Source organism: Myxine glutinosa, chromosome 9 (assembly GCF_964187855.1).
Source record: "Myxine glutinosa chromosome 9, kmMyxGlut1.1, whole genome shotgun sequence".
NCBI classification, from domain to species: domain Eukaryota; kingdom Metazoa; phylum Chordata; class Myxini; order Myxiniformes; family Myxinidae; genus Myxine; species Myxine glutinosa.
This window is the reverse complement of record NC_136269.1, coordinates 84,184,860-84,200,955: the sequence shown is the minus strand read 5'-3', so window position 1 is coordinate 84,200,955 and position 16,096 is coordinate 84,184,860. Positions and strand designations below refer to the sequence as shown.

The following is a 16,096-nucleotide window of genomic DNA, read 5'->3' as shown; positions in this document are numbered from 1 at the left end:
GTGGAACGGAGTCCTCCCAGGATTCGAAGTATCTATCCCCGCTTCGGTGAAGGATTGTGATTCATGGGCTAAGTTGAAGTTGTTCTCAGTTTTGCTCTAAGGGCTCTTTTAAGGATCGTCACTGAGCCACGTACAGCCTCCAACTGTCGTTCGTTTGTGGTAATGTTCCCAGGGATGGTTTTGAAGATCTCAGTGAGGCTTTTCTTTATCATTCACTTTGCTATAATTATCACTGGTACAATTTTGGTGTTCTTCAGCTTCCAGAATATATTCACTTTATTCTTGAGGTTTTGGTATTTGGTCATTTTGATTTCTGCATTATTTCGGCCAAAATCGCTGGGTATTGATGTGTGTGTTTACACCTCGTTATCATCTGTATGTTTACATGATCTATATATGTTTACATGATCATTATCTGTATGTTTCCATCCAGCTGATGATCCGTGCAGTCGGGAAACTAGTCAATTGCTTACAGGTTAAGGTTCTTGCTTTAGGTAGAGGAACTATGTTTTGAGGTTTACAATTTAAATAAAGTTGAATATGGGATGCTGTGAAATTAACATCATTTACAGCAATCCTTTAAATTATTTATATTTAAGTTTAGGAACAACCAATACTGTACAATTAATTAAATGCATTTTAAAATAAGAATTGAAAAAGAGGAATAAGAATTGAAAATCATAAGAGATAGAATTGTGAGAGACAAAAACAAAAAAAAACGATGCATGTGTGTATGTGTATGAGAATAAGAGACAGAATTGTGAGTAACAGAAATGAAAAAACAAGAAGTGTGTGTATCTGGATTGAGACGATGTATATTGTTACGGTTTTGGAATAAAGGATAATCCCCCACGTAGGTAGACGCACCACAACATGAAGCCTCGCGATAGTTCAGTTATTTCTTCGTGAATGTAAGCGTAGTCTTTTCCTGTGTTAGTTTTGCGTTGAGCAGGCCCGTGATTAGGGCGGTCTTTTGGGCTGGAAATGCCACGTGGTAGGCCTTCAACAAGTCTGGCAAGGCCGAAGGGAGGCGCTGCAGAGGGAGTGGCCGGTAAGCAACGAGCCGCCAATCAGGGTTCGCGAGGGGAGTGGCTAACCACGGCGATGAGGTGGTGCTTGGAACATTCGAGTAAGGCCGGGGCGGAGCCATAAAACCCTGCTCCGAGCCCCCCGCCTCGGTTGAGTTGAGAGTTGAGTTCGCGTTGGAGTTCAGTTCGGGGAAGGCATTGATTGAGTCAGAGTCGTGTGCACAGGCAGTTGAGTTGAGTTAAGAGTCGCGCAGCCCATGAGTTGGAGTTCCGTTCAGATTCAGAGTGTTGGACTTGATCACTGAAATAGCCACGCGGTACACGAACTTGTCCCATGCCCCGTGCCCTGCGCTGTATTAATCGCGCGCATGAGAAGACGACCGTTCTGGGCCACAGACGCGCGATTTCCTCTCACCTGCCTTCTCCTGCATACGTGCCGTGACCGCCAGAGGGCCACGCCGGGCGAGCTGTCCCGGAGCGACCGACGGCAAGGGCGTTTGGCACGCGAACTTCTTCTCTTCTTCTCCCCGTGTGCGTGGGTGGGCCCTGTGTCTGGGTATAAGTTAAACTGTTAAGCTTCTGCTCTGTGTCCCTTTTCCTTCATGCGAATCATTGTACATTGTAAATAAATTGTGTTATTCCTCTTATTTGACCGTTCCCGTCCCTTCCATTGATTGGCCTCGCATGGTACGACGAGAACGGCTCGAATCGGGTTCCATAAAAGTAACGGCACGAGCCACGTGATACGCATACTGCTCGGGCGTACTAGATCAAGCGTGGCTTGTGCGAGGTTCGGTCCCCGCTTTCGTGGCAGCGTGGGTTAAAGGTACGTGCGGCGTCGACCCGATACCCTTTTTCACACTTGCTGCGGAAGTGGCGATTCGGCCTCGTGGACACGAAGACCCAGGGGGAAAAAGGGGTTTAATCCCCCCCCCCCCCCCCGTTTGTAACGTGGAACGGGCTTCGGGAGATGCGCAACAATATAATATATATATATATATATATATATATATATATACACATATATATATATACACATATATATATATACACATATATATATATATATATATATATATATATATATATATATATATATATATATATATATATATATATATATATATATATATATATATACAGTGGAACCTCGACTTACGAGTGCCCCAACTTACGAGTTTTTCGAGATACGAGCCGTCACTCTGGCAGTTTATTGCTTTGAGATGCGAGCCGAGATCCGAGTTACGAGCTTTCGCCACCCGGTCACGTGGTTATCTTGCCGTGCACGTACAGTATCTCTGTCGTAGTATAGCGCTGCATTTTAGATTTCGCATTTCGGTTATTTTGAGTTTACGCCGCCAGGTGGGCTCCGGTCACGTGGTTATCTTGCCGTGCACGTACAGTATCTCTGTCGTATAGCGCTAATGATATATAACGCCGCCGATAATGATATGATAATTTATGATAATCTATGCAGCACGACGTGGTCCTCACGTCACACAAGGCGCCTTTGCCGGCGCAAAACGGCTCTCTCAGGGTCAAACTCGGTATCGTTTTGAGCGGACGGTTCAGACCTTCAAGAAAAAGTTTATTTTGTAAAAATCGAGCCACGCGTTCAAAAGATATGACCGGTTTTGTTCGCCGGCACATCGGCGCTCGAATCGAATCGAGTTAAAACGAACACTGCCGTTGTCGGGTCCGTCTGAGACAACCACCGGGCCTAGAACGCTGGGACCGGTCTCGTTGGATAGGCCTGGATCAGATCTCGAAACGCTGGAAGCTGCACCTCTCTGTGATAATCTTGTGGACCATGACAAGAGATCGTGCGACACGTGGTTATCATGCCGTGCAAGTACAGTATCTCTGCCGTCAACTTGTTCAGAGTGCCGGCGATAGCTCGCCTTCTCTTTGTGGAAAACACGGTGAGATCCTTAACATCCAACAACTAATGGGACGCAAACGGGGCGCCCAGTTTAGCGGTACACCCATTGATGAATCACCCTGCCTGTGATTCACCCATGACAGGTTATAGCTGGGTCGGGATTCAAACCCAGGCTGGACAGTTTAGACTTTAGAGTCAAGTGTGCGTACCTCCAGTCCAGGCCATCCTGCCAACTTGTATGCTGCATACAGGTGAAATATAAAGCGCGAGATATTTTTATATATACTGTATATTTAAAAAAAAATTGGTGTGGTTTTTGGCGGGCTGGAACGGATTAATAGCATTTCAATGCATTTCAATGGGGAAATTTGATTTGAGATACGAGCAATTTGACTTACGAGCTCGGTCACGGAACGGATTAAACTCGTAAGTCAAGGTTCCACTGTATATATATATATATATATATATATATATATATATATATATATATATATATATATATACAGTGAACCCTCGTTTATCGCGGGGGTTACGTTCCAGAACCCCCCGCGATAAACGAAAATCCGCGAAGTAGCGACCATATTTTTTTTTTTTATATATATATATTTTAAAGCATTATGAACTCCCCACACTCTTATTAACCTTTCCCATACTCTTATAAACACTTCCTATACTCTTAAACACTTTTTACACTCTTAAACATACGTAATTTTAACAACATATAAAATTCTAATGGGTACTCACCATTGAAGATAATGTAGCTACCCATGGGTTCCCCAAGCAAGACCAGCATCAGAATCTCCTTGCTCCAGCCGGTGACGTCACCGGCGGGGATTCCCGGCGCGAGAGTGGCTGGTCACGTGACCGCTAAAGCGTGCCGCGCTTTGCGGGTATAATCAGCTACACCTGTTGATCACGTGACCACCGATTCACCGAAGCACGCCACGCTTGAGAGGCGTGGCTTTCGGTTTCTGGTTGTGCTTTATAATGCAGCCCGATAAATGGGCTTTTCAGTGTTCCCGAGTTGGTTTTGAGAATAAATATCTTCTCGGACGAGTTTGTGTCTTGCCCGTCATTTCGTCCGTATCAAGCAAGAGCCCCGGCTCTTCAATACTACAACTTGCGTGATGAAGATGATGATGAATTAGCTGTGCAGTACTGATGACGATGAAGGTGATGACGATGATGAATGTACTGGCGTTTTCCATACGCACGACTCTTTGTCTACCCTTCTACTGTACACTATGTACAGTATTTTATTTCTTGTAATATGTTTTAAATACTGTATTTTTCTTATTTCTTTACGTTTTTTAATTTTTTAGGCTAGAAAATGCTTATTTTACCACAAAAATATTTAAAATAATAGTATATAAAAATACATTTATACCGCAAAATCCCGCGATATAGCGAAAAATCCGCGATATAATTTTACATATACTAGCGAGAAAAAACCGCGATGTACCGAATCCGCGAAAAGTGAACCGCGATATAGCGAGGGATGACTGTATATATATATATATACAGTGGAACCTTGACTTACGAGTGCACCAACTTACGAGTTTTCCGAGATACGAGCCGTCGCTCGGGCGGTTTATTGCTTTGAGATGCGAGCCGAGATCTGAGTTACGAGCTTACGCCACCCGCCACCAAGTGGGTTCCGGTCACGTGGTTATCTTGCCGTGCAAGCATCTCTGCCGTATATCGCTGCTATTTTGTTTTCGCATTTTGGTTATTTTGGAGCTTACGCCACCAAGTGGGTTCCGGTCACGTGGTTATCTTGCCGTGCAAGCATCTCTGCCGTATATCGCTGCTGTTTTGTTTTCGCATTTTGGTTATTTTGGAGCTTACGCCACCAGGTGGGTTCTGGTCACGTGGTTATCTTGCCGTGCAAGCATCTCTGCCGTATATCGCTGCTGTTTTGTTTTCGCATTTTGGTTATTTTGGAGCTTACGCCACCAGGTGGGTTCTGGTCACGTGGTTATCTTGCCGTGCAAGCATCTCTGCCGTATATATATATATATATATATATATATATATATATATATACATATACATATATATATATATATATATATATATACAGACTTGGCATTTAATATGGAATTTTTTTTTTTGTGGGGGTGAACTTACTTTTCAAGAAGACTTAGAACCAAAAGTTCATTGGAATTATGTTGAAACTATTCTAGATTTTGTTAATGTGACCTTTAAAAGAAACAAAAACCACATTTGACATTTCGAAACAAATAAATTGATCCTTGAAAGTGATGTAAACTGATATCGAACTCAATTCATGGACAGTACTGTGTTAAACTTCTGTACGTTTTCCAGAAGTATCTCTTTATTTTGCACATTAGCCAAAAATTTTTTTTAACAAAAACAAAAGTTAAATTACAACTGGGATTACGGACAGTAAAATTACAGTTCAGTACTTCGTGTAACCCCCACGAACATTCAGGAGAGCACGTACACGTTGAGGTATGCTGTTCACGAGATTTGCCAAGGTTTGGACAGGAATCGCTTGCCATGCAGTGACAATAGCCTGCTGCAATTCATGCACAGAGGTCGGCTGCTGGTCCAAGTGGTCGATTTGACGCGTTAATTCTGGCCAAAAGTTCTCCATCGGATTCATATCCGGGGACATGGCAGGCCACTCCATATGCTCTACACCACGGTCAGCAAGAAAGTGTTGGATCATGCGAGCACGATGAGGCCGTGCATTGTCATCTTGGAAGACAAAGTTTCCTCGAAAGGCTGCACGAGCAAATGGAAGCAATGTTTCTTCCAGAATGGCCCTGTACTTGAACTGGTTCAGGTTTCCATTCAGAACAACCAGGTCAGTTTTGCCCCCTGCATGAAAAGCAGCCCAAACGGTCACCCCACCACCTCCAGCTTGGACTCTTGGCACTATAAAATCTTTGTTGTAGGCTTCATGCACTTGTCTGCGCACTCGGACGTGGCCATCTTGACGATAGACCAGAAATCTAGACTCGTCACCGAAGATCACGTGATTCCAGTGTCCTGGCTGCCATTGACGGTGCTCTCTTGCCCACTGCAATCGGCGCTGGTGGTGTTGTCTGGTCAGGCGTGGCTTTCTCAGGGGACGCCTGGCACGATAGCCTGCTTGAACCAGTCGTTGGTTGACTAGCCTTCTGGATACAGGCACATTTGTCAGTTGCTGCCACTCAGCCCTAAGCCGATTAGCTGACTTGGTACGGCCATTGCGGACTAACCGGTGCAGCTGGCGATCATCCCTCCTTGTGGTTCTGCGGGGACGTCCTGGCCTCGGTATTGGAGTAGGGACACCCCTCTGAGCATTTCGTTTCAGGATCTTTGACACCTGACCTTGAGTGATGCCATACTGCCGAGCAATAGCATGCTGTTTCATGCCGTAATTTCGTAAAGCCACCACTCCATGACAAACAGCATTGTCGAGTTGACGGACCATCTCCAGAGGAAGCAGCATTAACTTTTGGAGACGAGCAGCAGTTGTTGTCCACTAATACAGAACGCAACAACCCTTGTATACCCGACTGTGAAGCCAATCATCAAATGCACCTGTCCGTACATTTTGCCACGCCACCTGTGATATAATCCTGTTGTTGACTTCTTGCTGCGACAGACAATCAGTGACATGGTTCTTTTAACAAATAAATCACCATAGTGTAAAAGAAACTTACCAGATTGATATACTGAGTTAAGAAAGTAAATCCAAGTCAAGAAAAAAAAAATATTCCATATTAAATGCCAAGTCTGTATATTGTTACGGTTTTTAGAACCTTCACATGTAAATTTAGTATTAAATTTCCTTATAAATAACCCCTGTGTACATTTCCCCTTAATTGGCTGTTAATTGAAATAAGTGCACCTTAGTTAGTCCACATTGCAACACGTAGCAAATCATAGGCCCTTTCGTCGTTATTTCATTATTCTGTGTTCCAGATAAGGCTGTGTGTCCAGTCATTGACTCGACGTTGCATCAATCAAATAAGAATAGGCCCATTTTCCATTCCAAAGGGTGCGAGTGCTTTTCTAACCCGTGCGCCGCCATTACGCACGCAGTCGCCTCGGAGAAGAAGGGGGAGGAGCTACCAGAAGCACAGGCGTGGCCCCACCTCATCACCAAAGGTGGGGTCAGCCAGCCCTTACGACCAACCAGGTATCAGTGGGCATGGCTAGAGAGGGCGTGGAGAGAAACATCGAGCAGGTTCACGAGGGTTCCAAGGGCGGGGTTATAAAACCCGTTGCGCAAAGCCCCCACCGCAGATGAGTGAGGGAGCACGAGTTCAGTTCTGTGGAGGGAGGCGCATTTTCATTTGTGGCATCTTGTGGCATTTTTCCGATTCCGTAACCATCAAGGAGGTGCGGCGAGTAAGGAGAGACGTGCTGCTTCAAACAGCCCCTGCCGCGTGCAGCTTTGACGCACTGCCACGAGCAACCCCGCCATGTGAACCAGAGTGCGGGGAGTCGGCGGCCGCTCACCTCCAGCCCTGCCGTTCTGCACGGACCTGAACCTCATCCTTCCAGCCCTGTGGTCCCACCTGCTCATCCCTCCATTCAATCCCTGCCTGCAATTCCCTATTCGTGTGAGTCTGTTTGTGTTGTCCTGTGGGAATAAGTAAGCTTGTATAAGAATTGCCCTGTGTATCTGCCTCTTCCTCTTCACTGTAAATTACCTTCGTTCCTGCTCTTTCTTTGGGTTTTTGTGTACATAATAAATAAATCCCTGTTCTTTCTTACCCGTTTGGTTTCCTTCTCGTCCGATCGCTTTCGTGATTTCTTGATTGAGTACCTGTGGCACGACTTTGGCCAACGCTTTATAATCGGGTTTAGTCTCTTGATAACGGCCCGAGTCGCAGCTCGCTTCGCTCGGCGCAATCCAATCACGCTGCGGCCCGGGTGGGAGTATTTCCTCGCTTACGGCCGGTGGTAGTACTTAGGTATTAAGACAAATTGGGCTTACAACCCTACTTACCATCGACCGGAAGTGACGTCATACCGCCAGGACGGCCAGCTTAACAGGACAAGGGGATTAACCCCCCCTTGCTAACGGGAGTGCCGTCCCCCGGATCCGTAACAATATATAATCTATCTATATTATATTAGCCGTAGGTGATTCTGTCTGTCTGTCTGTCTGTCTGTCCGGGGGTGTGGCTTACTCCATTTAGAGAGTAGCTCCACCCATTCTGGGAGAGGCTTCATAAACAAATTTTCACCATTTCATTAACTCGCATAGCTTTGAGGCCTGTTTAGTTAGGCCCGTGCTGTCTTGCTCTCTCTCTCACAGTTTTATTTCAACTCTAATTCGATATATCATTTCATTTTTCACAGTCGCTAACATAGTTTTAGACTAGGGCTGTCAACCGAGCCGAGACCGGGACGAAATCCCGGCGGTTTCGGCTTTCGAGACGGTCTCGGGACGGTCCCGAGATAAATTGATTGACGCAATTTCTCGGTAAAAAAATCCCGGTTAAAATTCCAACTTCTTGCAGATATTTTCCATAATAGAGGCATTTATTGAGCCTTGCTTTCATTACTCTGCTTCTGCACAAGCATCATTTTTCGCAAGTGCAGCTGAACTGACACAAACGATGATAGATAAAGTAAACTCACTGTTCCAGGATTTTCCCCTTGTCAACAAACAATGCACTGCAAACGAATCCGAATTCCGAATCCGGATCTTCACCAACATCTAATGATGTCGTCCTTGTCACACACGCTGCATCTCCACAAAATTTCGTCTGAATCCGTCCACAACTTTTTGAGATATTGTGTTCACAAACAAACGGACAAACAGACAGGAGTGAAAACATAATCTCCATCCACCTTTGGTGGCGGAGATAACGAAATCAGGATAAAGGTCCCAATGAAAATCCGCCTCATCACGACTTTATTTAAACCGTTGAATCCTTCCGCTGTATCACTCCGCCTCGCCCCGCCTTACGCTGCGGTCACGTGTCCGTCCTTGGAGACGAGTTACAGGATGTGGTTGCTATGGTCTTTTGCACATTAATATCGAGGGACTCGCTCGAGGCTCCGTGAATGGAGGGACGATGTTTATTTAGATTAAAAACACGTTTATAACGGATTATTCTCCACACAATGTATTAATACAAGTACAATACATTATGTAGTTTTATGAAATGAGTTTTTGATGAACGTTTATGTTTAATTGCAACGCTAAATCTATAAATTGTAAGAATCCCTCGGGGTTTGGTTTGACGGTTTGAATGTGAAAGTATTTTGGTTATCTTATCTCCACTTTAGGCCTGATAAGTTGATTACGTTTACTTTAGTCACAGAGTCAAAATAAGGAGGGGGGGGGGGGGTGATCACTACACCGCCTGCTTTATAATTTACTAGCAGAAGTACCCGGCATTGCCGGGCGGGGGAGGGGAGGGGAACGGGGGGGGGGGGGGGGGAGCGAGCCCCTTGGCGATTACAACTCACAAAATGATAATGAAACTCCAACCTAGACTCAAATATGCCTGGGCAGAAACATTTTCTCCCTCTCTCTGACATTCCGAGCAAGAAATTACACGACAATACAAACTGTAATGAGATAACCCGGTCCCATCGGTGGCCGATCATCTGCATGTAGGCGGTGTATTTTATTTCATCCCGGTAAATGGAAGCTAAGTCGGAATTTAAGTACTCAACATCAGAAATGAATTTTTTTCATTGTTGTTTATATATTGTAATGAAATTCCATTATTTTTGAAGCATTATTATTATTATTATTATTTTTTTTTTTTTTTTTTTTTTTTTTTACTTTGCCGGGAACCGAGCCGAACCGAGATCCCGTTATGAAAATTGAAAATTTATCGAGACGGTTCCGAGACGGGATTTTGAATCTGGCTAACAGCACTATTTTAGACTCGGTGGGAAAAAAACGGGAATAAAATCAGATGAAAGTTTCCGTTTAAAGAACGAAATGAATTCTCAAAGGCCTGTAATATAAAGGCCATTGAGTCTCTCTCAAGCCTTTATCTCCTATCTAACTCACCATCTGATTTCATTTGTATAGATAGTTTTAGACTCGGTGTCAGCAATAATTGAGAACATTCACGCACACATGGGAAAATGCAGAGATATATATAAAAATAAAAAAAATCGTGCCATGATGTATCACACACTGCCTAAAATAACAGATGGGGAAAATATCAACATATATTAAAAATTCGCTTTTTCTTTTCCGTTAAGATATATTACTTTTACGTTTGATGACTGTCGTCACAAAAAAGTCAACAATGATGCCGACATCTATTTCTTCGTTCTCATTTCATTCAACATTATTATGCGGAAGTAAAGGTTCACGTGTTCATTTCACGTGTGCACGTACACTTTAAAGAAGATTAAGTGAAATCTTTGATTTTAAAAACGTCATTTTGTATTCTGCAACGAAAAGAGCAACATTGGTTTTCCCGGGAGAGATAGGTGTTATGTGATGTTCTTATACACCGCCCAAAAGACATGTACATGTGTGTGTACGTATGTGTATATAGTCATGTGAAAAAGTAAGTACACCCCATGTAAAGTTTTGACTTTTTCAACATATTTCAAAATACAGCTATTTGATCTTCATTTCAACAATATTGATAGATAAAGGTGATATAATATAACAAACATCATGAAACATTTACATTTTGTAGTCCATTGTATAATTTAAATAAACATGAATGCAAATTTAGCATGTGGAAAAAGTAAGTACACCCCTAAATTTATCACTACTTCAAATACCTAAAATTAGAATCAGGTGCACCAGCTCAGGTGCAAATGATTAGAACATCGTTAGAGAGGATCTTGGAGGAACCTGTCTTATTTAAACCTCAGACATTTAGTTTGGTTTGCTCTTTGTTGTTGAAGTGTGCGGCGTCACCATGCCTAGATAAAAAGAGCTCTCTGATGCATTCAGAAATAAGGTTATAGATGCCTACGAGTCTGGGTAAAAAGATCTCCAAACAATTTGAAATCAATCATTCGACTGTCCGGAAGGTCATCTACAAGTGGAGAGGATTCCAAACAACTGCCAACTTGTTCAGGCCAGGCCGCCCCAGCAAGTTCAGCCCGACAGGAGACCGCAAGATGTTGAAAGAAGTCTCTAAGAACCCCAGAATGTCATCACGGGACCAACAGGTAGTTCTTGCCACAGTTGATGTCAAAGTGCCCGAGTCTACCATTAGAAATAGGCTGCACAAATTTGATCTACATGGGAGGTGTTCCAGGAGAAAACCTTTGCTGTCCAAAAAGAACATCAGGGCAAGACTCAAGTTTGCCACTGAACACCTTGGCAAAGACCAGCACTCCTGGAATAATGTGCTCTGGACAGATGAGTCAAAGGTAGAGCTATTTGGCCACAGTACCAGAAGACATGTTTGGCGAAAACCAAAGACAGCATTTGACCACAAGAACTTGATACCAACTGTAAAGCATGGTGGTGGAAATATTATGGTTTGGGGCAGCTATGCTGCATCAGGGCCTGGGCAGCTCTCCATCATAGAATCCACTATGAATTCTTCATTGTACCAGAGGGTGCTTGAGGATAATGTGAGGCCATCTGTCGGAAAGTTGAAGCTCAACCGAAGGTGGACCTTGCAACATGACAATGACCCTAAACATACCAGTAAATCCACCAAGGAATGGCTGAAAAGAAAGAAATGGAGGGTTCTGGAATGGCCAAGTCAAAGCCCGGATCTAAATCTCATTGAAATGTTGTGGGGGATTTGAAACGAGCTGTGCATGCAAGAAACCACACAAACATCGCACAGCTGAAAGAAATCTGCATGGAGGAGTGGGCACAAATTTCTCCCAGTCGATGTCAGAGACTGGTAGACCGTTATAAGAAACGCCTACTTGAGGTTGTTTCTGCCAAATGGGGCAATACCACCTATTAGAGCTAAGGTTGTACTTACTTTTTCCACATGCGAAATTTGCATTTATGTTTATTTAAATTATACAATGGACTACAAAATGTAAATGCTTCATGATATTTGTTATATTATATCACCTTTATCTTTCAATATTGTTGAAATGAAGATCAAATAGCTGTATGTTGAAATATGTTGAAAAAGTCAAAACTTTATGTGGGGTGTACTTACTTTTTCACGTGACTGTATGTGTATATAGCCCACAGAATCTTGTTTATCACAGTCTGAGAGTCCTTTAGTTGTGCTTTTTTGCAAACTCAAAGCGGGCTTTCATGTGTCTTTCACTGAGGAGAGGCTTCCGTCTGGCCACTCTGCCATAAAGCCCAGATCGGTGGAGTGTTGCAGTGATGGTTGTCCTTCTGGAAGTTTCTCCCATCTCCACAAAGGATCTCTGGAGCTCAGCCAGTGACCATCGGGTTCTTGGTCACTTCTATTACCAAGGCCCTTCTCCCCCGATTGCTCAGTTTGGCCTGGCAGCCAGCTCCAGGAAGAGTCCTGGTTGTTCCAAACTTCTTCCATTTAAGAATTATGGAGGCCACTGTGCTCTTGGGAACCTTCAATGCAGCAGAAATTTTTTTGTAGGCTTCCCCAGATCTGCGCCTCGACACAATCCTGTCTCTGAGCTCTGCAGGCAGTTCCTCTGACCTCATGGCTTGGTTTTTGCTCTGATATGCATTGTCAGCTGTGAGACCTTATATAGACAGGTGTGTGCCTTTCCAAATCATGTCCAATCAATTGAATTTACCACATGTGGACTCCAATCAAGGTGTAGAAACATCTCAAAGATGATCAAGAGAAATGGGAGGCACCTGAGCTAAATTTCAAGTGTCATAGCAAAGGGTCTGAATACTTATGTAAATGTGATATTTCAGTTGTTTTTTTAAAATAAATTTGCAAAACTTTCTAAAATCCTGTTTTCTCTTTGTCATTATGGGGTATTGAGTGTAGATTGATGAGGGAAAAATGAATTTAAACGATTTCAGCATAAGGCTGCAACATAACAAAATGGGGAAAAAGTGAAGGGGTCTGAATACTTTCTGAATGCACTGTATGTGCATATAGTGTGCATATAGTGTGTGTGTGTGTGTGTGTGTGTGTGTGTGTGTGTGTGTGTGTGTGTGTGTGTGTGTGTGTGTGTATATATATACATATATATTTCGGCTAACCCCCACTCTAGCAGGGAAAACGGCCTTAAAATGCATGTTGTGTGTGTGTGTGTGTGTGTGTGTGTGTGTGTGTGTGTGTGTGTGTGTGTGTGTGTATGTATATATATATATATATATATATATTTATACATATATAAAAGTTCAAAACACACCTGGTCACAAGTGTGCCGCACTGACCGGGTCCTCAGTCGAGGTCCTCAGCATCATCCCGTTTTGGCCCTTCAACCTCGATACGGTCAGCTAAGGTGGGCCAGCAGGGGCACGTACACATCCACATGCAGCAACTGCACCTGGATGCATACATACCCCCACCCCCAGCCAATGCGAACAACAACAACAACAACAACAACAACAACAACAACAACAACAACAACAACACCTCCACATCCAGAATGCACAGCACCAAACAAACATGGTGGAACACTCAAACACCCACCTTTATAGCCTTCACCACTCACCAACAAAACACACCAGATCATTCATACACACACATCCACACCCATACACACAGAACACCAACCAAACGACCACCTACACTTACATCATACACCACTCAACACACACTCATGCAAAAATTAATTCACGCAAAAACACACACCTTCACCCACTCACTCATATACACAAAATAAGAAGTAATAATGGTAACAAAAAAAAAAACACACACACAACCAACCTACACCGTTCGACGTGCCTCCATAAACTTCCTCCATATCCAAAATGAGCCTTTCAAGGCAACCTGGGCCACCTTGTCACACATCCTCCTTCTTTCTGTCCCACACACTCCCAGCCGAGCAAGAAATGCAGAAAAGGAATTGCCAATATACCCTCCACACCCCTACTCAAATGGCTGACACGAAACTCGCCAACCCTTCTCCCGGCACTCTGCCTCCAGCTCACTGTACTTTCCTCTCTTCCTCTCATGCACCTCCTCCACGTTCTCTTCCCAAGGTACCGACAACTCCCCTAAGATGACCTGTCTTGTTGCACTTGACCAAATGACAATGTCAGGCCGCAACCTTGTCACACAGATCTCCTCTGGGAATACCAATTGTGGCTTTAGGTCTGCCACCACCTGCCAATCACAAGCATCTGACTGACAGCCCTCTTGCTTTTCACCACCTCCTCCTCCTCTTTCCACCTCTTACCACTTGGCCCTCCTTGACAAACCACACCTCTCCCCCATCAGTCTCCTTCTCCTCTTCTCTCTCTCGATCTCAGCACCTCTTGTTGCACCATCTGCACCACCACCGCCAGCACCTGATCATGTCACCACCTGTATCTTCCTGCTGCCAATGTTACTGAGCATGCACTCAGTGCATGCTGCACCGTTCCCACACCTCCACACAAATAACATCTCTCCTCCTGCAACAACCCCCACAATCTCAAGTTTACTGGTGACGGAAGCACATCATACGTTGCCCGCAACAGGAAATTCAACAATATTGGCTCCATCCTCCAAATCTCTTGCCACTTCAACATCCTCACCCGCACACCTTCCCACCTAGTCCAAGCAACTTGCTGTGCCTGACCGACTGCTTTCACATATCTCCCCTCCTCTTCCTTTCTTCTCACCTCCCTCTCAACCATCTTCCTCCTCTCTTTCACACATGCCTTTCACAGATGAAACGTGTGTGTGTGTGTGTGTATGTATATATATATATATATATATATATATATATATATATATATATATATATATATATATATATATATATATATACATACATATATGCACATACACACACACACATATATAGGCTACAAATACATAGAGGCTACATATACATATAGGCTACATATACATATATATGTTCGGTTCTGTGTTACTGTTAACTGCCATCTGCGTGAGCAATGATAGACCAAATGGACTCCTCATTTACGCAAATTTCTTACGTTACTTATCCTTGCACTGCAAAGAGCGCGCCACACATAACACGATGACGATGTACGATGATATTCATGAAAACACTTCATGTGCTGAGGTAAAGTCCCCACGGATGTGCAGCGTTTACAACCTAGATAACTGCAGCCTGCAGGAGTGCCGTGTGAACGCGCTACGTCCATGTTAGAGCACGCCGAAACGTGGCCGCCGTGCGATGCACAAGAAACGTGTTTCGGCGGACACTCATCATACATACCCCTGCCGGGACGCGGCCTCCAACGAATTTGCGATGTCTGGAACGCAGTGCAAGTCGCGCCCGCACGACACCCGCGCCATTTGCACCTCGGCCATCGAAAAACAGAGCACAGCCGGCGCACAAAGGCCGAAACCACAAGTCAAGGTCCACGGCCTCGTGTTCCACTGTCTCCTCCCGGCTCCCTCCCACTGCTCCGGATTTATCAATATTTTTCCTCAAACGTCGCGTATGAACAAAGCATAAAGTAGTTAATAATTGTACGTCGATTATGATATCTAAACAGCAAACGACTCGATATTAAATTCGCAGATTTGCCGCCCGATCTGCCAACCGTTCGCCACATATGTGCACTTAATTCAAACTAGAAAGCGTCTTGAATAATGTAGCGCGAATGTGTTTGATGTTTCTCTCATTTTGTATGTAAGTTTGATGGTAAAAAAACAAAACTCCAACTCATTGACTGCATGCCTTTCATGCATGCAACCTCACATGAAAACAAAACAATTCCCATACCGGGAATCGAACCCGGGCCGCCTGGGTGAAAACCAGGAATCCTAACCACTAGACCATATGGGACTACACTTCATAATATGTAAAATACACTAAAATATGGGAATACCTTACACTCTGTCCCGAATATGATATTTGTTCAAATTCCATTCATTTGCCCTTGAGCAATGGCAATTTAAAAGTCGCACCCATGTCCAAAGGAAGCGGTTCAGCTTGGCATTTTTAATATGAAATAGGCAAATCCTAGAAACGAAATTCCCTTTGGAATTACCCTTTAGAACCCTGGAGAATAACCCTATAAAATTACCCTTTAGAATTACCCGTTAGAACCCTTTAGAATAACCACATAGAATTACCCTTTAGAATTATCCTTTAGAACCCTTTGGAATAACCCTATCGCATTACCCTTTAGTATTACCCGTTGGAACCCTTTAGAAATACCGTTTAG

General features: G+C 43.9%; 1 protein-coding gene and 1 non-coding gene across 7 annotated transcripts in view; both read right to left on the bottom strand.

Annotated features, from left to right (window-relative positions):
• PRMT5 (protein arginine methyltransferase 5) overlaps positions 1-15,327 on the bottom strand; it is a 93,018-nt gene extending 77,691 nt beyond the window's left edge. For 2 of the 6 annotated variants that reach the window (XM_068128939.2, XM_078784482.1), the window contains exon 1: positions 15,139-15,312. Coding sequence is in view for 4 of the 6 variants with exons in the window: in XM_068128938.2 (XP_067985039.1) it covers positions 15,139-15,233 (95 nt within the window). In the remaining 2 variants the exon portion in view is untranslated. Of the gene's footprint in view, positions 1-15,138 lie in introns of all 6 variants that reach the window. The other 4 variants (XM_068128936.2, XM_078784478.1, XM_068128938.2 and 1 more) reach the window with 3 other exon arrangements.
• A 315-nt stretch (positions 15,328-15,642) lies between these two features.
• Positions 15,643-15,714, bottom strand: TRNAE-UUC (transfer RNA glutamic acid (anticodon UUC)). The gene has a single exon. It is a non-coding gene; the product is annotated as a tRNA-Glu (tRNA).
• Positions 15,715-16,096: the final 382 nt, after the last annotated feature.